The 18437-nt window shown below is 40.8% G+C and overlaps 2 protein-coding genes and 1 long non-coding RNA gene across 5 annotated transcripts; 2 read left to right on the forward strand and 1 right to left on the reverse strand.

The window, feature by feature from the left end:
- Positions 1-7206: 7206 nt before the first annotated feature.
- Positions 7207-7821, forward strand: LOC115590877 (integumentary mucin C.1-like; the record flags this gene model as incomplete). Its single annotated transcript, XM_030432361.1, has 1 exon — positions 7207-7821. A coding segment is annotated over one exon (615 nt), but the record flags the coding sequence as incomplete, so codon positions are not given.
- Positions 7822-9134: 1313 nt separating this feature from the next.
- Positions 9135-11868, forward strand: LOC115590878 (uncharacterized). Its single transcript, XR_003985847.1, has 3 exons — positions 9135-9286; positions 9975-10060; positions 10173-11868. It is a non-coding gene; the product is annotated as an uncharacterized LOC115590878 (long non-coding RNA).
- Positions 11864-18007, reverse strand: LOC115590876 (uncharacterized). Of its 3 annotated transcripts, none has more exons than XM_030432358.1 (8): positions 17573-18007; positions 16062-16232; positions 15841-15900; positions 15151-15266; positions 13457-13631; positions 13135-13260; positions 12720-12766; positions 11864-12627 (listed from the first exon to the last, which is right to left on the reverse strand). In XM_030432358.1, the coding sequence occupies exons 1-8, from the start codon at positions 17702-17704 to the stop codon at positions 12549-12551; spliced, it is 906 nt and encodes a 301-aa protein (XP_030288218.1). In that variant the 5' UTR covers positions 17705-18007; the 3' UTR covers positions 11864-12548. The 3 variants fall into 3 exon arrangements, with proteins under 3 accessions (XP_030288218.1, XP_030288219.1, XP_030288220.1); XM_030432359.1 differs by having other exon boundaries at positions 12720-12763; positions 17573-18006; XM_030432360.1 differs by lacking the exon at positions 15841-15900.
- Between the last annotated feature and the right edge of the window lie 430 nt (positions 18008-18437).

Genomic DNA, 18437 nt, shown 5'->3' on the forward strand with positions numbered 1-18437 from the left:
TCCACCAACTACAACTACTGCAATTCCAACTACCACTACAACTACAGCTCCTACCACCACAACTACTGCACCTCCAACTACCACAACTGTTGGACCTCCAACAACTACAACTACAGCAGCTACAACTGCAACTACTGCACCCCCAACCACCACAACTACTGCAGCTCCAACTACCACAAGAACTACAGCAACTACAGCTCCAACCACCGCAACCATTGCAGCTCCCACCACCACAACTACTGCACTTCCAACCACCACAACTACTGCAGCTACAACTACAGCTTCTGCTGCTCCAACCACCACAACTACTGCAACTATATCCACCACAACTACTGCAGTTCTATCCACCAGAACAACTGCAGCTCCAACCACGACAATTACCGAACTTCCAACCACCACAACTACTGCAGTACCAATCTCCACAACTGCAGCTCCAAAAACAACAACTACTGCAGCTCCAACAAGAACTACTCCTGGTCCAACTATCACAACACCTGTAGGTCCACCTACCACAACTTCTGCAGCTACAACTACAATAACTGCAGCTCTATCCACCACAACTGCAACGGCTCCAACTAGCACAAATACTGCAGCTCCAACAACTAGCACTACTGCACCTCCAACAACTACAACTACAGCAGCTCCAACTAACACAACTACCGCATCTACAACTACTGTATCTCCAACTATCACGACTACTGCAGCTCCGGCCACAACAACTACTGCAGCTCCAAGAACTACAACCACTGCGACTCCCACCATAACAACTACTGCAGGTCCAACTACCACAACTACTGCAGTTCCAACCACAACAACTACTGCACCTCCAACAACAACAACCCAAGGTCTGAGTGATCTGATTTGTCCCTTTTTGTGATATCTTGATCTCACTATACTGTCTATAATGAAGGAAATCTTTGTAGAACATTTTTAACTATACACAGCTTTAATCAATATGTGACGGATCTCACGCATCTTAACAAAAAGCATAGCGTTTAGCTCTACACTGTTGAAGGGTCACAAATGTACACTGAGTAATTTTCAATTGGTTAATGTGGCCACCAGAATTATAGGAAATAAAATACATAAAGTGTATTAAATTGTCAAATAGTTAATCACACAGTTGTGGTTATATATAGATAGGTTTACCTTTGTAGGTGGGAGCTGCTTTCACAAGGCATTTAAGAGGTTGATGGATGATAATGGAATTCCAGTAACTCTCCACTGGTCATACAAGAGTCAATCTTGATTAATTGTACTCCAGTGACAACAAAATTGATCCTGAATCTGTCCAATATCTTTTTTTTTTTTTTTTTTTTTTACAATGAACTGACATGAAGTCCACTTTTAAATACAATTATCCAATTATTCTTGTTAGTTGTCTTTATGTTGTTCAGGTCCAAATTCCATTAAAAAATATATATATATATATATATATATATATATATATATATATTATATATTTTTACACGTAATGTGTTTTGTTGTTATTTCTCTTTATTTCTACAGGCTTGGAGGCAGTGGCAATTCTACAGCTGAAGTTAACTTCCATCGGTGATATCAGCAATGGAACCATTATTCAGCTTGTTGAACAGGTATGTAACGCAGGAATGTGTAAAATGTCTGTTTTGTGACGGCTGTTCAACCAACATTATGAATGAATGATAATGCTTACGTTCATATAAACAGTGGAGTAAGGGGAGTGAGTTAGATCTTTTGATGTTTATTGTCTGTGTTTTCTCTCCATTCAGTTTTTTAGAGAGCAGCTCCTGAATGGAACCGCCCACACAGTCAATGTGACGAACATTCAAAGGGTTAGAGTTGCCCCATAGAAGCGTCATGCGAACTGAAACTAAACAGTTAATGTATAAAGAAGGCAATTTAAAGGTGTGTTGGTGGTTTTGTTTTGATGCAACGCAACACTATGAACAAGACACACCATACTGAATATTGAACTCCACTGAGCTGCGTTGATCTATGATGGATATCTCCAAGCCAACAGTAGTACCTGGATATCTCCAGGTTTAAGAAATAGTGATTCAGATGAAACACAGAGGCTTACATTTTAGGTTTCATCCTCTCTCTTAACGCTCTATAATCCCCAAACAATAATTTCATTACATACACTGTTGGTTGTATTTTCCAGGAATGTAAATAGTTGACATGTGCATTTAAGTCCAGTGTTAAATTACTTGCACAGCACAATGGAAAGCTCAAACCAAGCAATCTGATCAGGCAAAGAGGCTTTGAAGACTTGTCAGTAATTCCCATGCTGGCGTGATGACAAGTCTGGTAACCAGGAAACTAGTGAACTATGTTTCTTACTCACTCCTCCCTTTGATTGTGTAAAATGAGGAAATGTTTCACAAAAAAACATTGGCAACGATGACCTTGGTGAATGCCTTATACCAAGTGTGTGACAATTGTACCCGGAATCAGGGACATTAACAGTCTTTGAAGTATTATTGACAAAATGCACAGTAATTTCTTCTGTGAACGTGTTTTGTCTTATTCAATCGTGAATTGGTTTATTAAGAATGTAGAATACTACTTTCCGGTTTATTTGGAAAACCAGAATACAAAAGCATAGCGTGTTTGTTGTGTGGGACGTGCCGTGCCATAAAACAACACCAAGAAATATCTCCCTGTAGGAGGAAGCCTTAGACGTTCTCCATGCAGGTTGAATTAGACACACATTTATGATAAAAATGTATATTTATGTTTTGTTCATTATCTGCCTACTTTTTCAGTCCATCTTCCATTTGGTAAACCTCCCTGTCCTTGAGTTAGTACTAGACATGGAATATATAAAATGGATTAAAAAACTGATCTGTCTAAGCCGGATACACTGTTTGTGATTCTGATCATAGACCTTTGTCTATTCTCTCACTGCACAGCAATGCAGTATTTTTTTTTACATCTGCAAACAGAATGTAGGGTATTTATTCTCAACATCACCACTTTTCATATTTTCTTTGAATAATTATTGTGGTACTTAAGATAATATTTTATATGCTGTGATGTATATTGTATATGAACATTTAGCGACATGTTCATTGCAACAATGCCTTTCACCTCACTGCACTGTCATAGCAAAGGTGTTGTAGACTTCCTAGTTTTAGTTTGATTCAACACTACAATATGTTTATAAGACAAGGTTAGCATCTGCATATTTCATTTTGTATCATATTATATTATGAATGATGAATAAAGAGACACAAATGCCCTTCTTAGTGTTCTTTTTGGAAGAATACTGCAACACCGTTTTTCTATGAAGCTGCAGAAATGTGTTGTGGACTTTGAAACTTCAGCTGACTTACCATCGTCATGAGACTGGGCAGATAATGACGAAATGTTCATCTTGGGTGAATTTCTAATCACCACAGACATTTCAATCTAATTTAATTAATAAATTTTTTTGCTTTCCTTATGTCAATATGAGTCAAGCATGAAAGTCCACATTTCTGATGTTATGAATCTAGAACACTGCCTTTTTATGTTACTGTACTTGCATTTCTCTCTGCTTGACCAGATTTCACACATACCAGCAAAACTTGAATAAGAAAACGAGGATTTGTCCCAATATCCGTCCTAGATTTAGTCAGAAATTATCTTGAAAATGTCTTAAAAAGCATTGAATTTCAGTGCCAAATACCTGTGTAGAAACTCACAGCAAACAATCGGCATAAACAATGAGGCAGTGTTTCAATATCAGACTATCAGATCTGATATTCAGCATTTTTCTGATCATCAGAATCAGTATCTCTTTTTCTGATTGCCGTTAAAATAAATTATTTTAGAAATCTGCTACTTTGGCTCTGATGCATCAGAATCTGCAAAGTAACTTATAACTAAAGTTATAAAATAAATGTAGCGGCGTGGCAGTATAAAGGAGCAGAATATGGAAATACTCAAGTAAATTACAAGTACAGTACTTTATGAAATATACTTTCCAGCTCACATTCCATCTCCGCAATCAGTTATATCTAGAAAAGAATAGGCTTCAGCACAGATTACTAACTCAGTGCCTGTAAAGTGTACAAGACAAGTTAAGCTTTAAACATATAATATACAATGTGTTTTGTCTGTTGTATGTTGTAAAGAATCTGCACAGTTTCAACTAGTTTCACAGCGCGTTGTGATAAAAGTAAAAAAATACCATAAAGTAATAATGTAAAACAGGAGAGTTTGAACTGAGAAAGAAAAGCAGAGGGAGTAGATGAGGAGATCAACTGCATCAGGTAACATGAAACCTGTTTGACAACCTGGATGCGGGTTTCCAATAATGTTGTGACTTATCAAGAACCCAATGGCATGAGGAGCATTGTTGAAGAGGATGTTGTTTCAACTCTAATTTAATTACAGTGACGCTATACCAACTAATAGTATTTAAAAATACAATTTGTTTAGAATTGAATTCATTTTTGTTTACATTTTGTGTTAGTCATTTTTTTATCCCTGTTAAAAATCAAATACATTCGTCCCAAAAGACTCACTAATTAAATGTAAATTATGTACTGCGGCTCAGCATGTTACTCCTCGGCTACAGCTTACAATGTGACCTGTTCATTTCACTGATGAAAATATTCAAAGACCCAACTATGTTAAGACAATCCAACCTCAGCAATCATGACTCACTATGGGGCAAATTTTCTAAAGTAGCTGGACTGTCATACGAATACTGCATGGCATGAGGGCAATGCCATGAAGTGTCTAATATTTTGTAAACGTGTGTCAAGGACTTACCTGGTTTTACAGGTTGTGTGAAAGTGGTGACTGGCACTGTTGCCTCGTCACTTCCTCCACTGCTGAGGCAGGAGTCATATGTTTGAGGTCGAGGAATAATACGTTTGGCTGTGTCTGGAGCGGTGACAGGTAACACCCGTCATCATGGGAAGAAAACTCTTTTGTTGGATATTACTGCTTGGACATGCTGTCTCTGCACAAGGTATCAAGTGAATACAATTTTATTAACAAGTCTCATCTTGCTTTGATTGTATTATACTTTGTAATGTGCCGTTTTCATTCGGAGGAGATGGAGTCAAAAGCAGTTTTAAGTGTTCAAAAACTGAAGAACTTTGGTTTGTATTTTACGTGGCTCTTCCACCAACTATTGCTCTGTTTAGAAACCCCACCTTTACTATGAAATAAACTTCAGCAATGTAATTACTTCAGGACTGCAGTGCATACTGTAGTAGTTGTAGTAGGCACACATGCATCACTGAATCACCTCATTAATGAATCAAAATGTGTTTAATCAAATAAGTCTAATGAAAATTAGGCTGAATAGAGCTGATTAATTTGTTTTCGGTAATTGCCAAGATGTCAGTCGCTGCCCTTTACCAAGTGTGGAGGAGAATAATAAAAAGAGCACTGACATCCTGGCTGGCAGACAACCTCAACCATTATTGCGTCTAGCAGCAGTATTGATTTAACACTTGTTAGACATTGAAAATGTACAGTAATATTGAAAAAAGACCTTGGTTGATACTAAAACCCTAAAAACACGATTCCAAATCTGAATTCAACAACAACAAAAAATCAAAGGAAGAACACGGAAATACACTCATCAATCAATCAACTGTCTTTAAGTGGGATGTAAGTTTTACAGTTAGTACTGCATTGGTACTGCACATGTACAGGTACACTTAGTTAAATACATGTACACGGCTGAGGCTCCAGTCACTACAACAGTTGTATATATACAAAGTTTGTATAAATTGATACAAATAGAGATACAAATCCTTTCATTTCTACTCCTCAGTGCAAGTATGCATATCAGATAAATGTGACAAGAGAAACAAAAATACTGACGTGTTTCATTTGACTGTTTAAATGACATGCTCCGATGTTACTGTAATAACTGAAATATACACAACTGCAGCTCAAAGCACCACTACTGCAGCTCCAACTACAACAACTACTGCAGCTCCAACCACCACAACTACTGCAGCTCCTACCACAACTACTGCAGCTCCAACCACCACAACTACTGCAGCTACAACTACAACCACTGCACCCTCAACCACCACAACTACTGCAGCTCCAACCACAACAACTACTGTAGCTCCAACAACAACAGCTACTGCTGCTCCAACCACAACAACTACTGCAGCTCCTACCACCACAACTACTGCAGCTCCAACCACCACAACTACTGCAGCTCAAACCACCACAACTACTGCAGCTCTAACCACAACAACTACTGCAGCTCCAACCACAACAACCACTGCAGCTCCAACCACCACAACCACTGCAGCTCCAACCACCACAACTACTGCAGCTCCAACCACAACAACTACTGCAGCTCCAACCACCACAACTACTGCAGCTCTAACCACAACAACTACTGCAGCTCCAACCACCACAATTACTGCAGCCCCAACCACAACAACTACTGCAGCTCCAACCACAACAATTACTGCAGCTCCAACCACCACAACTACTGCAGCGCCAACCACCACGATTACTGCAGCTCAAACCACAACAACTACTGCTGCTCCAACCACAACAACTACTGCAGCGCCAACCACCACAATTACTGCAGCTCAAACCACAACAACTGCTGCAGCGCCAACCACAACAACTACTGCAGCGCCAACCACCACAACTACTGCGGCTCCAACCACCACAACTACTGTGGCTCCAACCACAACAACTACTGCAGCTCCTACCACAACAACTACTGCAGCTCCTTCCACAACAACTACTGCAGCTCCTACCACCACAAATACTGCAGCTCCAACCACCACAACTACTGCAGCTCAAACCACCACAACTACTGCAGCTCTAACCACAACAACTACTGCAGCTCCAACCACAACAACCACTGCAGCTCCAACCACCACAACCACTGCAGCTCCAACCACCACAACTACTGCAGCTCTAACCACAACAACTACTGCAGCTCCAACCACCACAACTACTGCAGCTCTAACCACAACAACTACTGCAGCTCCAACCACCACAATTACTGCAGCCCCAACCACAACAACTACTGCAGCTCCAACCACAACAATTACTGCAGCTCCAACCACCACAACTACTGCAGCGCCAACCACCACGATTACTGCAGCTCAAACCACAACAACTACTGCTGCTCCAACCACCACAACTACTGCAGCGCCAACCACCACAATTACTGCAGCTCAAACCACAACAACTGCTGCAGCGCCAACCACAACAACTACTGCAGCGCCAACCACCACAACTACTGCGGCTCCAACCACCACAACTACTGTGGCTCCAACCACAACAACTACTGCAGCTCCTACCACAACAACTACTGCAGCTCCTTCCACAACTACTGCAGCTCCAACAACCACAACTACTGCAGCTCCAACCACCACAACTACTGCAGCTCCAACCACAACAACTACTGCAGCTACAACCACCACAACTACTGCAGCTACAACCACCACAACTACTGTAGCTCCAACCACCACAACTACTGCAGCTCCAACCACCACAACTACTGTAGCTCCAACCACCACAACTACTGCAGCTCTAACCACAACAACTACTGCAGCTCCAACCACCACAACTACTGCAGCTCAAACCACAACAACTACAGCAGCTACAACCAGCACAACTACTGCAGCTACAACTACAACCACTGCACCCTCAACCACCACAACTACTGCAGCTCCAACCACCACAACTACTGTAGCTCCAACCACCACAACTACTGCAGCTCCAACAACAACAACTACTGCAGCTCCATTCACCACAACTACTGCAGCTCTAACCACAACAACTACTGCAGCTCCAACCACCACAACTACTGCAGCTCCAACCACCACAACTACTGCAGCTCTAACCACAACAACTACTGCAGCTCCAACCACCACAATTACTGCAGCTCCAACCACAACAACTACTGCAGCTCCAACCACAACAATTACTGCAGCTCCAACCACAACAACTACTGCAGCTCCAACCACCACAATTACTGCAGCTCCAACCACAACAACTACTGCAGCTCCAACCACAACAATTACTGCAGCTCCAACCACCACAACTACTGCAGCGCCAACCACCACAATTACTGCAGCTCAAACCACAACAACTACTGCAGCTCCAACCACCACAATTACTGCAGCTCCAACCACAACAACTACTGCAGCTCCAACCACAACAATTACTGCAGCTCCAACCACAACAACTACTGCAGCTCCAACCACCACAATTACTGCAGCTCCAACCACAACAACTACTGCAGCTCCAACCACAACAATTACTGCAGCTCCAACCACCACAACAACTGCAGCGCCAACCACCACAATTACTGCAGCTCAAACCACAACAACTACTGCAGCTCCAACCACCACAACTACTGCAGCTCCAACTACCACAACTACTGCAGCGCCAACCACCACAACTACAGCGGCGCCAACCACCACAACTACTGCAGCGCCAACCACCACAACTACTGTGGCTCCAACCACAACAACTACTGGGGCTCCTACCACAACAACTACTGCAGCTCCTACCACAACTACTGCAGCTCCAACAACCACAACTACTGCAGCTCCAACCACCACAACTACTGCAGCTACAACCACCACAACTACTGCAGCTACAACTACAACTACTGCACCCTCAACCACCACAACTACTGCAGCTCCAACTACCACAACTACTGCAGCTCCAACTACAACTACTGCACCCCCAACCACCACAACTACTGCAGCCCCAACCACCACAACTACTGCAGCCCCAACCACCACAACTACTGCAGCTCCAACCACCACAACTACTGCAGCTCCAACCACCACAACTACTGTAGCTCCAACCACCACAACTACTGCAGCTCCAACCACCACAACTACTGCAGCTCCAACCACCACAACTACTGCGGCTCCAAACACTACAACTACTGCAGCTACAACCACCACAACTACTGCAGCTCCAACCACCACAACTACTGCAGCTCTAACCACCACAACCACTGCAGCTCCAACCACCACTACTACTGCAGCCCCAACCACTACAACTACTGTAGCTCCAACCACCACAACTACTGCAGCTACAACCACCACAACTACTGCAGCTTCAACTACAACTACTGCACCCCCAACCACCACAACTACTGCACCTCCAACTACCACAACTACTGCAGCTACAACTACAACTACTGCACCCCCAACCACCACAACTACTGCACCTCCAACTACTACAACTACTGCAGCTACAACTACAACTACTGCACCCCCGATCACCACAACGACACCTATCACCCTGACCACCATGACTACAACCACACCAGTAATCACCCCAAACCAAGGTATCTGACTGACCTGAGTTTTCCCTTTCTGTTATTTTTTTCTTTCATTTACCTGTCGATAATGAAGGAATTTTCTTTGGTACAATTTTAACTACACATAGCTGTAATCAATATGAGTAGGATGACACTGACTATGTCAACTAGTGGAGAATATTGCTCTCCCCTGTTGACGGGTCACAATTATACACTTCATTATACAGTATTTTTTCACACCTTAAATGTATTTACTAATAATTGCGGTCATAAGCAAGATTTTATGGCAAAAATACATATAATACGTAATGTGTATCAAATAGTCAAATACAAAATAACACAGTTGTGGTAAATAAATATACAGATTTACATTTGTAGGTAGGAGTTGCAATAAAAAGGCAGCTAAGACTTAATTTAATGATATTGGAATTCTAGTAACACTACTAACATTAATCAGTAAATCTTGATTAATTGTACTTGACTGAAAATAAATTCTCTTAAATTTATACAGTTTGTGTAAGTAATTTTTTTCTTAGAATTCATTGACCCCATGTCTTGCAAATACAATTAATCAAGATAAATTATCTGTGATTCGCATGATGCAGCTTTAAACCAACAATAATCATGTGTTTAATGACATGTAGCAATTAAAAAGTCCAATATCTCTTTTAATTGTTTTGTTAATTTTAACATGTTTTTTTTTTCATCTCTACAGGTTTGGAGGCAGTGGCAATTCTTCAGGTGAAGTTAACTTCAATCGGTGTTATCAGCAATGGAACCATTACTCATCTTGTTGAACAGGTATGGCTCTCCCGCCAATATTATGAATGATAATCTGTATTAATTTAGAGAGTGCAGTGAGGGGAATGAGATAAATCTTGTGTTGTTTATTGTCTGTTTTCTTTTGTTTCAGTTTGTGAGGGGGCAGCTCTTGAATGGAACCAACCACACCACAGTCAGTGTGACAAACATTCAAAGGGTTAGAGTCGTCCCATAGAAGCGTCATGCAACTGCAAGTAAAATTGAATGTATGAAGAAAGCAATTCAAGGGGGTGCTGACTGTATTAATAAAATGTCATCTTCATCTCAACTACACTGCAGAGGCTAAGATTTTAGACTGTCTCCCCTGTGCATCTTTATCATCATTTTGTTCTATTAAATCTCAAAAACAAAACAAAGAGAGAGTCAGAAAAAGTCAACATTAAGATCCATTTTCGCTCTCTATAGTCCCCAAACAATATTTTCATCATTACACTGCTGGCTGTGTTTCCCATGTGAATGGAAATGCCATTTATCTCAAGTGTTCAGTAGCGAAGAAAGGCTCAAACCAAGCAATCTGATGCATCAAAGAGGTTTCTTAAGAAGTGTCAGTAATCCAAATACTTTGTAACTGGAGCTGCTTCACTGAGAAGCTTGGCAACCAGGAAACTACCATGCTGTTGTGTAATAGTTGCAAGACAGTTTACTGATTTGGCAACGATGACTTTGCCTCATACCATTTGCATAGGGTATATATATATGTAATCCGGGAAGTGAATTAAGTATTTTTTCCTATACGTTACAGCTGTGTCTCCTGGATGTGTCTCCATTCAATCCTCTTGAGACTCATGATTGTCCATGGTTAAGTTTGGTTTTGCTCTCTGTTTCAGTGTGGTCAAACCTGCTTTTCCTGGTCATGAGCTAACTAGTGGAAAGTACTGAAATGTATATAGATTGTGACATATTAAAGCAGGATAAACGTTTGTTGATCCTGAACTTGGACCAGTATGGCTATTATGTTACTGCAAGGGAATGCAGCAATACTAAGTGAGAAAAAAAAAGGCAATGCAGCAATGATTTTTTAAATTATTTATTTGTATACCTGCTGATTGATGTTTTTTCTTCTATCACTGATTAGAAAATTGTTTTCAAATGGTTATTTTTGCATAAAATTTTTTTTTGTTGTTTTTTAGATGTTTAGATTTCATTATTTTTGAAAATGATTATTAGGTGAAATTCTGTCTGTATCTCCAATCGGACTTTTCCCTTAAAAGGCACAATATGCAAGAACTGGCCACTTGTTGAATTTATATTCTAAAAAAATATGCATATTTCCTGAGTAACTGCTAACTGATGTTGCCATTTGCTTGTTAGCTTCAAGCCCCAAGAAGGAGCGCTGGACTCTGAAGTCAGTTTTCATAGTGGCCAAACCGTGTAATTACATGGTCACGTGATGCGCTATTTTATCCTCATTCAAGTTTGCTGGGTGTCAAGGTGGACTCTTGATGCTAAAGAAAACACAGACACCAATAATGATTCCAATGTCATTAATATATTGGCTGATAAACTTGGAGTTTATCACAGCTGGAACCACCTGTCAGAATGAAACAATCATTTTGGACCGACAAACATTTTAAAATTATTAATTTACAATCATGTTTTAAGGAAAAGAGAATTTTATTTTGCACCTTTCTACAAGCTCTGTAGATGTATTACTTTTAAGAAAATGATTTGTCTACATAAAATTTTTTATCAATTTAAGACTAGATGTATGACATAATATGCACAGTTGCATTGTTCCATGTTGTATTATGCCCTTCTGAAGGATGAATAAAGAGACGTGTATTTGAGGTGCCATTCTTGTCTTGTTTAATAGATCCTCTGAAAATAAACTTTATTCAACATTTGATTTGAGAGCATATATTATATATTATTTGTTGAGATCCACCTTACAAGATTATGTTAAAAAGACAAAACACGATAATATCAAGTGAAAATTTGCCATCAGTTGTGTTCAATTTTTCTTCAATATTTGAAATTATAAACATCAGCAGAGACACGATGCAAGACATTCTGTGAGACGTTAAAAAGATGCAGTCTGTAAATGTTGAAGGTTCATGACTTTGGAACCTGCGTCAATGGTGTTTTGGAATAACTGTTAAAAGGATAAGATAAAACATGGACGACAGTGTTAAGAATTCATGAGGGTTGCCTGAAAGTACAGTCGTCACTACCATTCTTATTTTACAAAGGCTAAAACTCTCTTCTCTTTCTTCTGCTCTTCTTAAAGACATTATTGTTCCCGTGGCATTTCTAGATTTACACTGATATTTCACACCTGACGGAGAACAAAGCTTCAAACAATAAAACAGCAGAGTTTAGGCTTTAACTGAACCGACAAACAGGAGCGCTTCCGGTTTATAAACCTGTCCTCGCTGGTGGGCGGCTGTCCTCGCCATCTCCTTCTGTCTGAAAACGTGAAGGATGGTGCGTGGCTTAGTTCAGCAACATTAACATCCTAAGTTTCAAGTCACTCGTGCAGCTGTCCTCCCAGCTGATCATCTTTGTCCGTGCAGCTCTCTGTCCTGGCCTCCGGACAGAACTCCTTCCTTTAAAAAGAATCAACACATTCAGGAAAATCAGTTAAACGGTTTATCATTTAAAAAAATGTTTTGTCGTAGGAAGAGCTCACGCTTCTTACCTGTTCACCTCAGGTGTCTTGCTTGTTGATCTCGCAGATTCTGCCTGCTGAGAGAAGAGTGTTTTAACTTTTGTGGAAGAAATATTTAAAAGATAAAAGATCCCATCCATACATGTTTTTAGGCATACTAAAGGTTTCTAATGTGTGTCTGAAAATAATAATAATAAAATATATATAAATATACAAAATGTTAATTGTATATCATGGCAGATGATTTTAAATTTTTAATCAAATCTTAAAATTTGTGATTTTCACACTGCTGCTTTGGCACATACCATCTGAAATAGCATGTACAGCAAGAATCACACTCTTCAAATGTGGTACAGAGATGGATTCCATTGCGAACTCAAGTGGATTAAATATGAAAATGGTCAAGTCACATTGTTGGAGTAAATACGGAGCAGCTGTGGTTTACCTGTGGGTAGTCCTGGTGGCTGAGGATATACAGAGCACCATGTCCGGAGATCCTGACCACCTGCTCTCCAGTCCAGCCTCCTGCAGGGGTGTCTGGGACGTACAACACCGTGGAACCGTGCAAACACTTCAAGCCAGAAACCATAAGATATAAATGAACAAAAGAAAATGTAGAGGAATCTGAGGGAAACTTTATTATAGATAAACTTAATCCTAAATTCAACATAAATTTGAGGACCAGCTCTTAATTCTTAGAACACAACAGAACAGGAACAAGTAAATTATCTATATGCTCAAGTCAAACTATCTGAACACACACTGACCTGTAGATATGTGAAGGAGAACCTTTGGCCCGCCCGTTTCACAAAACGCCCCCAGAAGAGCAAAGCCAGCCGACTCTGTACCTGATTGGCCGTCCAACCGCAGTCAATGGTGATGCGAGCGGTCATCCCCATGGCCGCTAGAGCTGCTTGTTCTTTGCCCTGTGGAACAGTGTGCCTGGAATAACGGAAAGGAATGTTTACTTTATCGAGATATTTTTATTGGATAGTCTAAAATCTGTAAACATCAGCCATGTATGAATACGTCATCTGTCACCAGAGGACATGGTCTCAAATTACCATGTGAAAACACACTGCGAAACTCATTACTTCAGAGAGATAACACAAGCTTGCTCTCACCGCAGGAGAGATGGCCCTCCAAACTGTACACTAGAATACGTTTCTGAGAACATTTTGTGTCAGAAATAGTAACAGTTTAGTTAAGGTGAACTTCTACATAAAGACATTTTCATAATAAAAGCTTTTTAATAACTAAATAACGGAGAATTGTGGCAATGCAGCAATGATTTTTTATGTGAGAAGAAATTGAATGCATTTGCCACCCAATTAATGGAGGTGTTTTTCAATAAGTGCTGAGGGGAGGCTGAGTGTTTTCTTTTGACCAGTACACAAGCCGAGCGCGTCACCACTTAAAAAACAACTTCAAGCCGGCTGTTGTAATGGAAATGCAAATCCACACCGCGCCGGGCTGACGTGCCGAGTCAAACCGAGTAAAGCCAGGCTGGCAGATGTGATGGAAAAAAGGCCAAAAGAGAAACAGAGTGCCTGGTGAGTGCTCAGTTCAATGAGAGTTGACCAGGGTCTGCATCCTTCGGAGGCCGCATGAAGCCGCGTGAAGGCTGTCCCAATTCAGAGGCTCCTCTAAAGGTAGCCCACAAATGCAGCCTTTTTTTCCCCTCTTTTTGGAGGATGCACTGCTACTATGCTTCGTGGCCTTACACATCCCAAGATTCTTTGCGAGAAAGAAAGAGAAAATGGTGACATCGCATGGCGTAGATCGTCACTTTCGCGGGCCTGGGCGGTAGAAATCATGATGTAATGGTAAAACATCTGGTGACGCAACCAGGAAATGCTCCAAAGGCTAGACCGTCCCATTTAACAACGGCTCACTCTCCAAAGGACTAGCCTTCAAAGACCTCGAAGGCAGGGTCCTTCGAAGGATGCAGAACCTCAACTGAGACACAGCAACTGTGTGTCTGTATGTGTCATTGCTCGCTAGTTTACGGCAGTAATGGTAAAACTGGCACCAGTAATGCTTTGTTGGCGTTGAGCACAACATTAGCCAGCCACCACTGCTGATAAAAATCGGGTCTCGTTCGCCGACTTCACCATCCCGGGAGTAGCAACAGATGACCAAATTAAACTTGTGGATTTCTCTGGTTTGAACATAGTTGGAAACATTTGGGATAATATGGACACAACCCATTAAATCATATTACAAATGTCTGTCATTTATAAACATTTTAATGCAGAATTTTTACATATATTTTTTTAAGTATACTAAATGTTTCCACAGCAAATTAGAGGAGAATGGTCTATATTTAAGAGAAAAACTAGAAATTTCATACCAACATAGCTCAAGTTCTCTAAAATTGATGAGCTTATTCCTCACTGAGTAGCTCCTATAAGACAGACAGACTGGAGAGATGATCTCACGCTACAGTAACACCTCTCACCTCTCCAGCTGTTCCAGATGTCCTGTTGGTAAACATATCACATCTCTGACCACCAGTCCGGTCCTCTGCGAAGTTGGTCTCCTCCATCTGAGATGACTAACTTTGTCTGGCGACGTCTGCGGCACACAGTACAACATCACACTGTATCAATATGATGGATCCACCAATCATAGGGCAGTCAGGGACAAATGGACAGGTCAATTAGAAATTGGCCTATTGATAAAAAAAATGTTTTTTTAAATAGACAATTTCTCATATTGCACAAGGATCTAGACTTTTTGTTTATTTTGCAGACGACTCCTGCCCATCAACATGTTGTCCATGTAACTGGCCCTTGTGACATGAGACCTGATTGTACAATGGCTTCAGGTTGCACACACACAGACTGACTGATTAGAGACAGAGTAGAGTCGATTGGTCGATTGAGTAACACACACTTTTTTTTCCCCCCCATTTCCCTATTTGCTTAGGATTAGCACATGACACACCTCTGTAATGGCCAATACACTAAACCTGATAGATTTACATTTTTACCAATTATAGTATTGAGATGCAAAATGCTCAGAGGTCAGAGCGATCACCAATCAATCTGATACAAATGGTTTAAGGCTCGTTGTTTGCACACATCACGCAGATGGAAAGTTGATTTGTTGATCAGGAAATGACTAAATGAAACCTGAGGTGACGTACGGGGTTCATGATGGAGGGATCGTCTGACTTTACTTTAAACACTCTGAGGGGAGGAAACACCTGCGTGGAGGGAAGCAAAGCAAGACAATGAATTGCTTTAATTTCATTTGTAGGCTTAAGTTTCCACTTCTTTTTCACTGTATTACAGTAAGTGGTTCGGGACGGGATTCTCTTTCGGGAATCGGCAACCTACTTACTTAAAACCCTAATTTCTTACTAACCTCCATCTCTATCTCAATTTCCTCCATGAATCCAGGGACCATGGGGCAGTGCTTGGCCTCATCCTTGGCGGGAGGCTCTGATTTGGGCTTGACCTGCCGCCTGGATTGGGTCTGAAACTGCAGCTCTGGTTCCTCCTCACTGTCAGGGACCAGCGGATGCTCCAGGTGTCTCTGGGTTCAAGAAAAAGAAGAGGAAGATGTTTAACATGCAGTTAATCCTGAGGGGTACTCTAGTCGATGGGGAGGGACAAATAAATCTCTGATCCCGGTTCGAATTGTGCCATGAACTACACAGATGATGATTGTGAATTAAAAAGATAACTGTTTGAGTCAATGAAGTCGCTGTTTGTTGGAAATATAGTTCAATACCATCTTGTTGTGTGTGAAACTGCTCAGTGCACCACATAATTTCAGAAAATGTTTAACAGAGTTATAAAAATCACAGTAAAACCAGTCCTATTGACAACTGCAGTCATATGCTTATATACAGGCTCTTCACTGTTTAATTTACGGGTTTTGGTGTCCGTTCAATGAGACCATGTGACTAATATGACTCTTGGCTGTGTAGTCTTTATAATTCTTAGTTTTCATTCTTATATTTCATCAGTTTTATGACAAACTGACTTTCTCAAGTTGAAAAATAATCTTTTAAATTTACAAACACATTATGTAATTCATTGCACACTCAAGCTGGGATAAAGAAAAAAAAAAAGAACTACTACAAAAACCCATGAGGGAAACCGGAAAGGGGCGTGGCTTTGGCTCTCTTTCCCAGCATAATTTGTCACATAACACTTGGTTTTCTAAGTCTTCAAGTTTCCCTGTGAATGTCCAACATAGCCAATGAAAAGTATGAAACATTTGCCAACTTACTTGATATATGAAATTATAAAAGAAGTCAAAGATCTTATGTTACTCCATATATAACAGCTTTGATTTTTTAACACTTTCACATAAAAAGTTTCAAGTAAATCAAAACAAGTTTAGTCAGAAGATGTATTGAAAAAAAAAGTGTGTTTTAGCATCATCAGGATCCGTACGAATTGTTTTTTTTAAATGCTGGATGTGACAAAACTATATTAATACTACAGAGAATCAATTTGGCTGCATGAAAGGCAAAACTAGTGGAGATTTGGGCATTTTTTAAACTGAAAGACGAGAAACGTTATCCCCAATCCCAACCATTCGGCAACAACTACTCAAATGAATAAATGTTTCAAATTATCTTTACTGTTTCTTGGACGTTCAGTATGAATTGTATCCCAATACAGTGAAAAATGAGCCGTAGAAAGAATCACATAAATGATAACATTTTGCACCGAGGGCAAACTTAACGACTTAAACTAACAATTTAAAACAGATATTTGGAGTACAGTCCTTCTATGTGGCCTCCTGCAGGACATGCTATTGAATTTGCTATGAATTTAGGCAGGCCCTTGTCAGTGAACACAGCAGTCGTGAGGTTCCCAACAGTTTTCTCGCAGTTTGAATTTCTGCCAACAGACATTTACCCGGTGAAAGCTGTAATCCTCCTCCTTCCACTCCTGTGTTGGTGTCACCACGCAGCACTCCTCTGAGGAGAACAGCTCCATCTCGATACTTTCTCTGATGGCCAGCAACGCCGCCTTCCTCTCGTTCTTCATCCCTTTTGATGCAGATTTGGAAATCTCCGCTAATACCTACTTTTTCTTCTTCCACTCCTTTTCAGAGCAACCTCCTTTTTTTCCGGTTCCTTCACTCAGGTCCCCTCTCTAACTTTTTGTGTTTTGTCTTAGGTTCCTGTCTGCTTTAACCTTTCCTTCTCACCTCACCGATCTCTCGTCTGTAACGCTGTCCTGCCTGCTGCTGCTTTCTGTTCCCTCCTGTTCCCTCTCTTGCTCCAGTCAAACCTCCAAATATTCCTCAGGTGATGGTGGCCTGGCCTCCAAACCTCTAAACAGCTGAGCTTTCATTACCACAAGCTGAGATCTATCAGAGTTTGAAGCTCTGATTGGCTCAGAGCTGTCCTGTCGGGGTGCGATTGGCTCTGTGCCCTGAGGCTCTCATTGGTGGAGAGATGAGTGAAATAGCTCTGGTTGGCTGTGCGGCGCCTTTAGAGTTACAACATGCTGACGTTTTTTAATCATTGATTCCAGTTGAAGTGTTAAGGAGTCTCAGATGGCTCATGTAGGCTAGGTAAAGACCTCACTAATGTCATTAATCAACACCTCTTTACACATCACCTGTGGCCTGTTTCATCATGTATCTGGTGATTGAGTCACTTTTAATTGATCACTTAGCACCATCCCAATGTTTGTGCCCAAAGTACAAACAACATGATGACAAGATTTTTTAAAAAACGCTGATTTTCAGCCTTTAATTGGAACTTTTAGGCGC

The sequence above is a fragment of the Sparus aurata genome, chromosome 11 (assembly GCF_900880675.1).
Source record: "Sparus aurata chromosome 11, fSpaAur1.1, whole genome shotgun sequence".
Classification (NCBI taxonomy): Eukaryota; Metazoa; Chordata; class Actinopteri; order Spariformes; family Sparidae; genus Sparus; species Sparus aurata.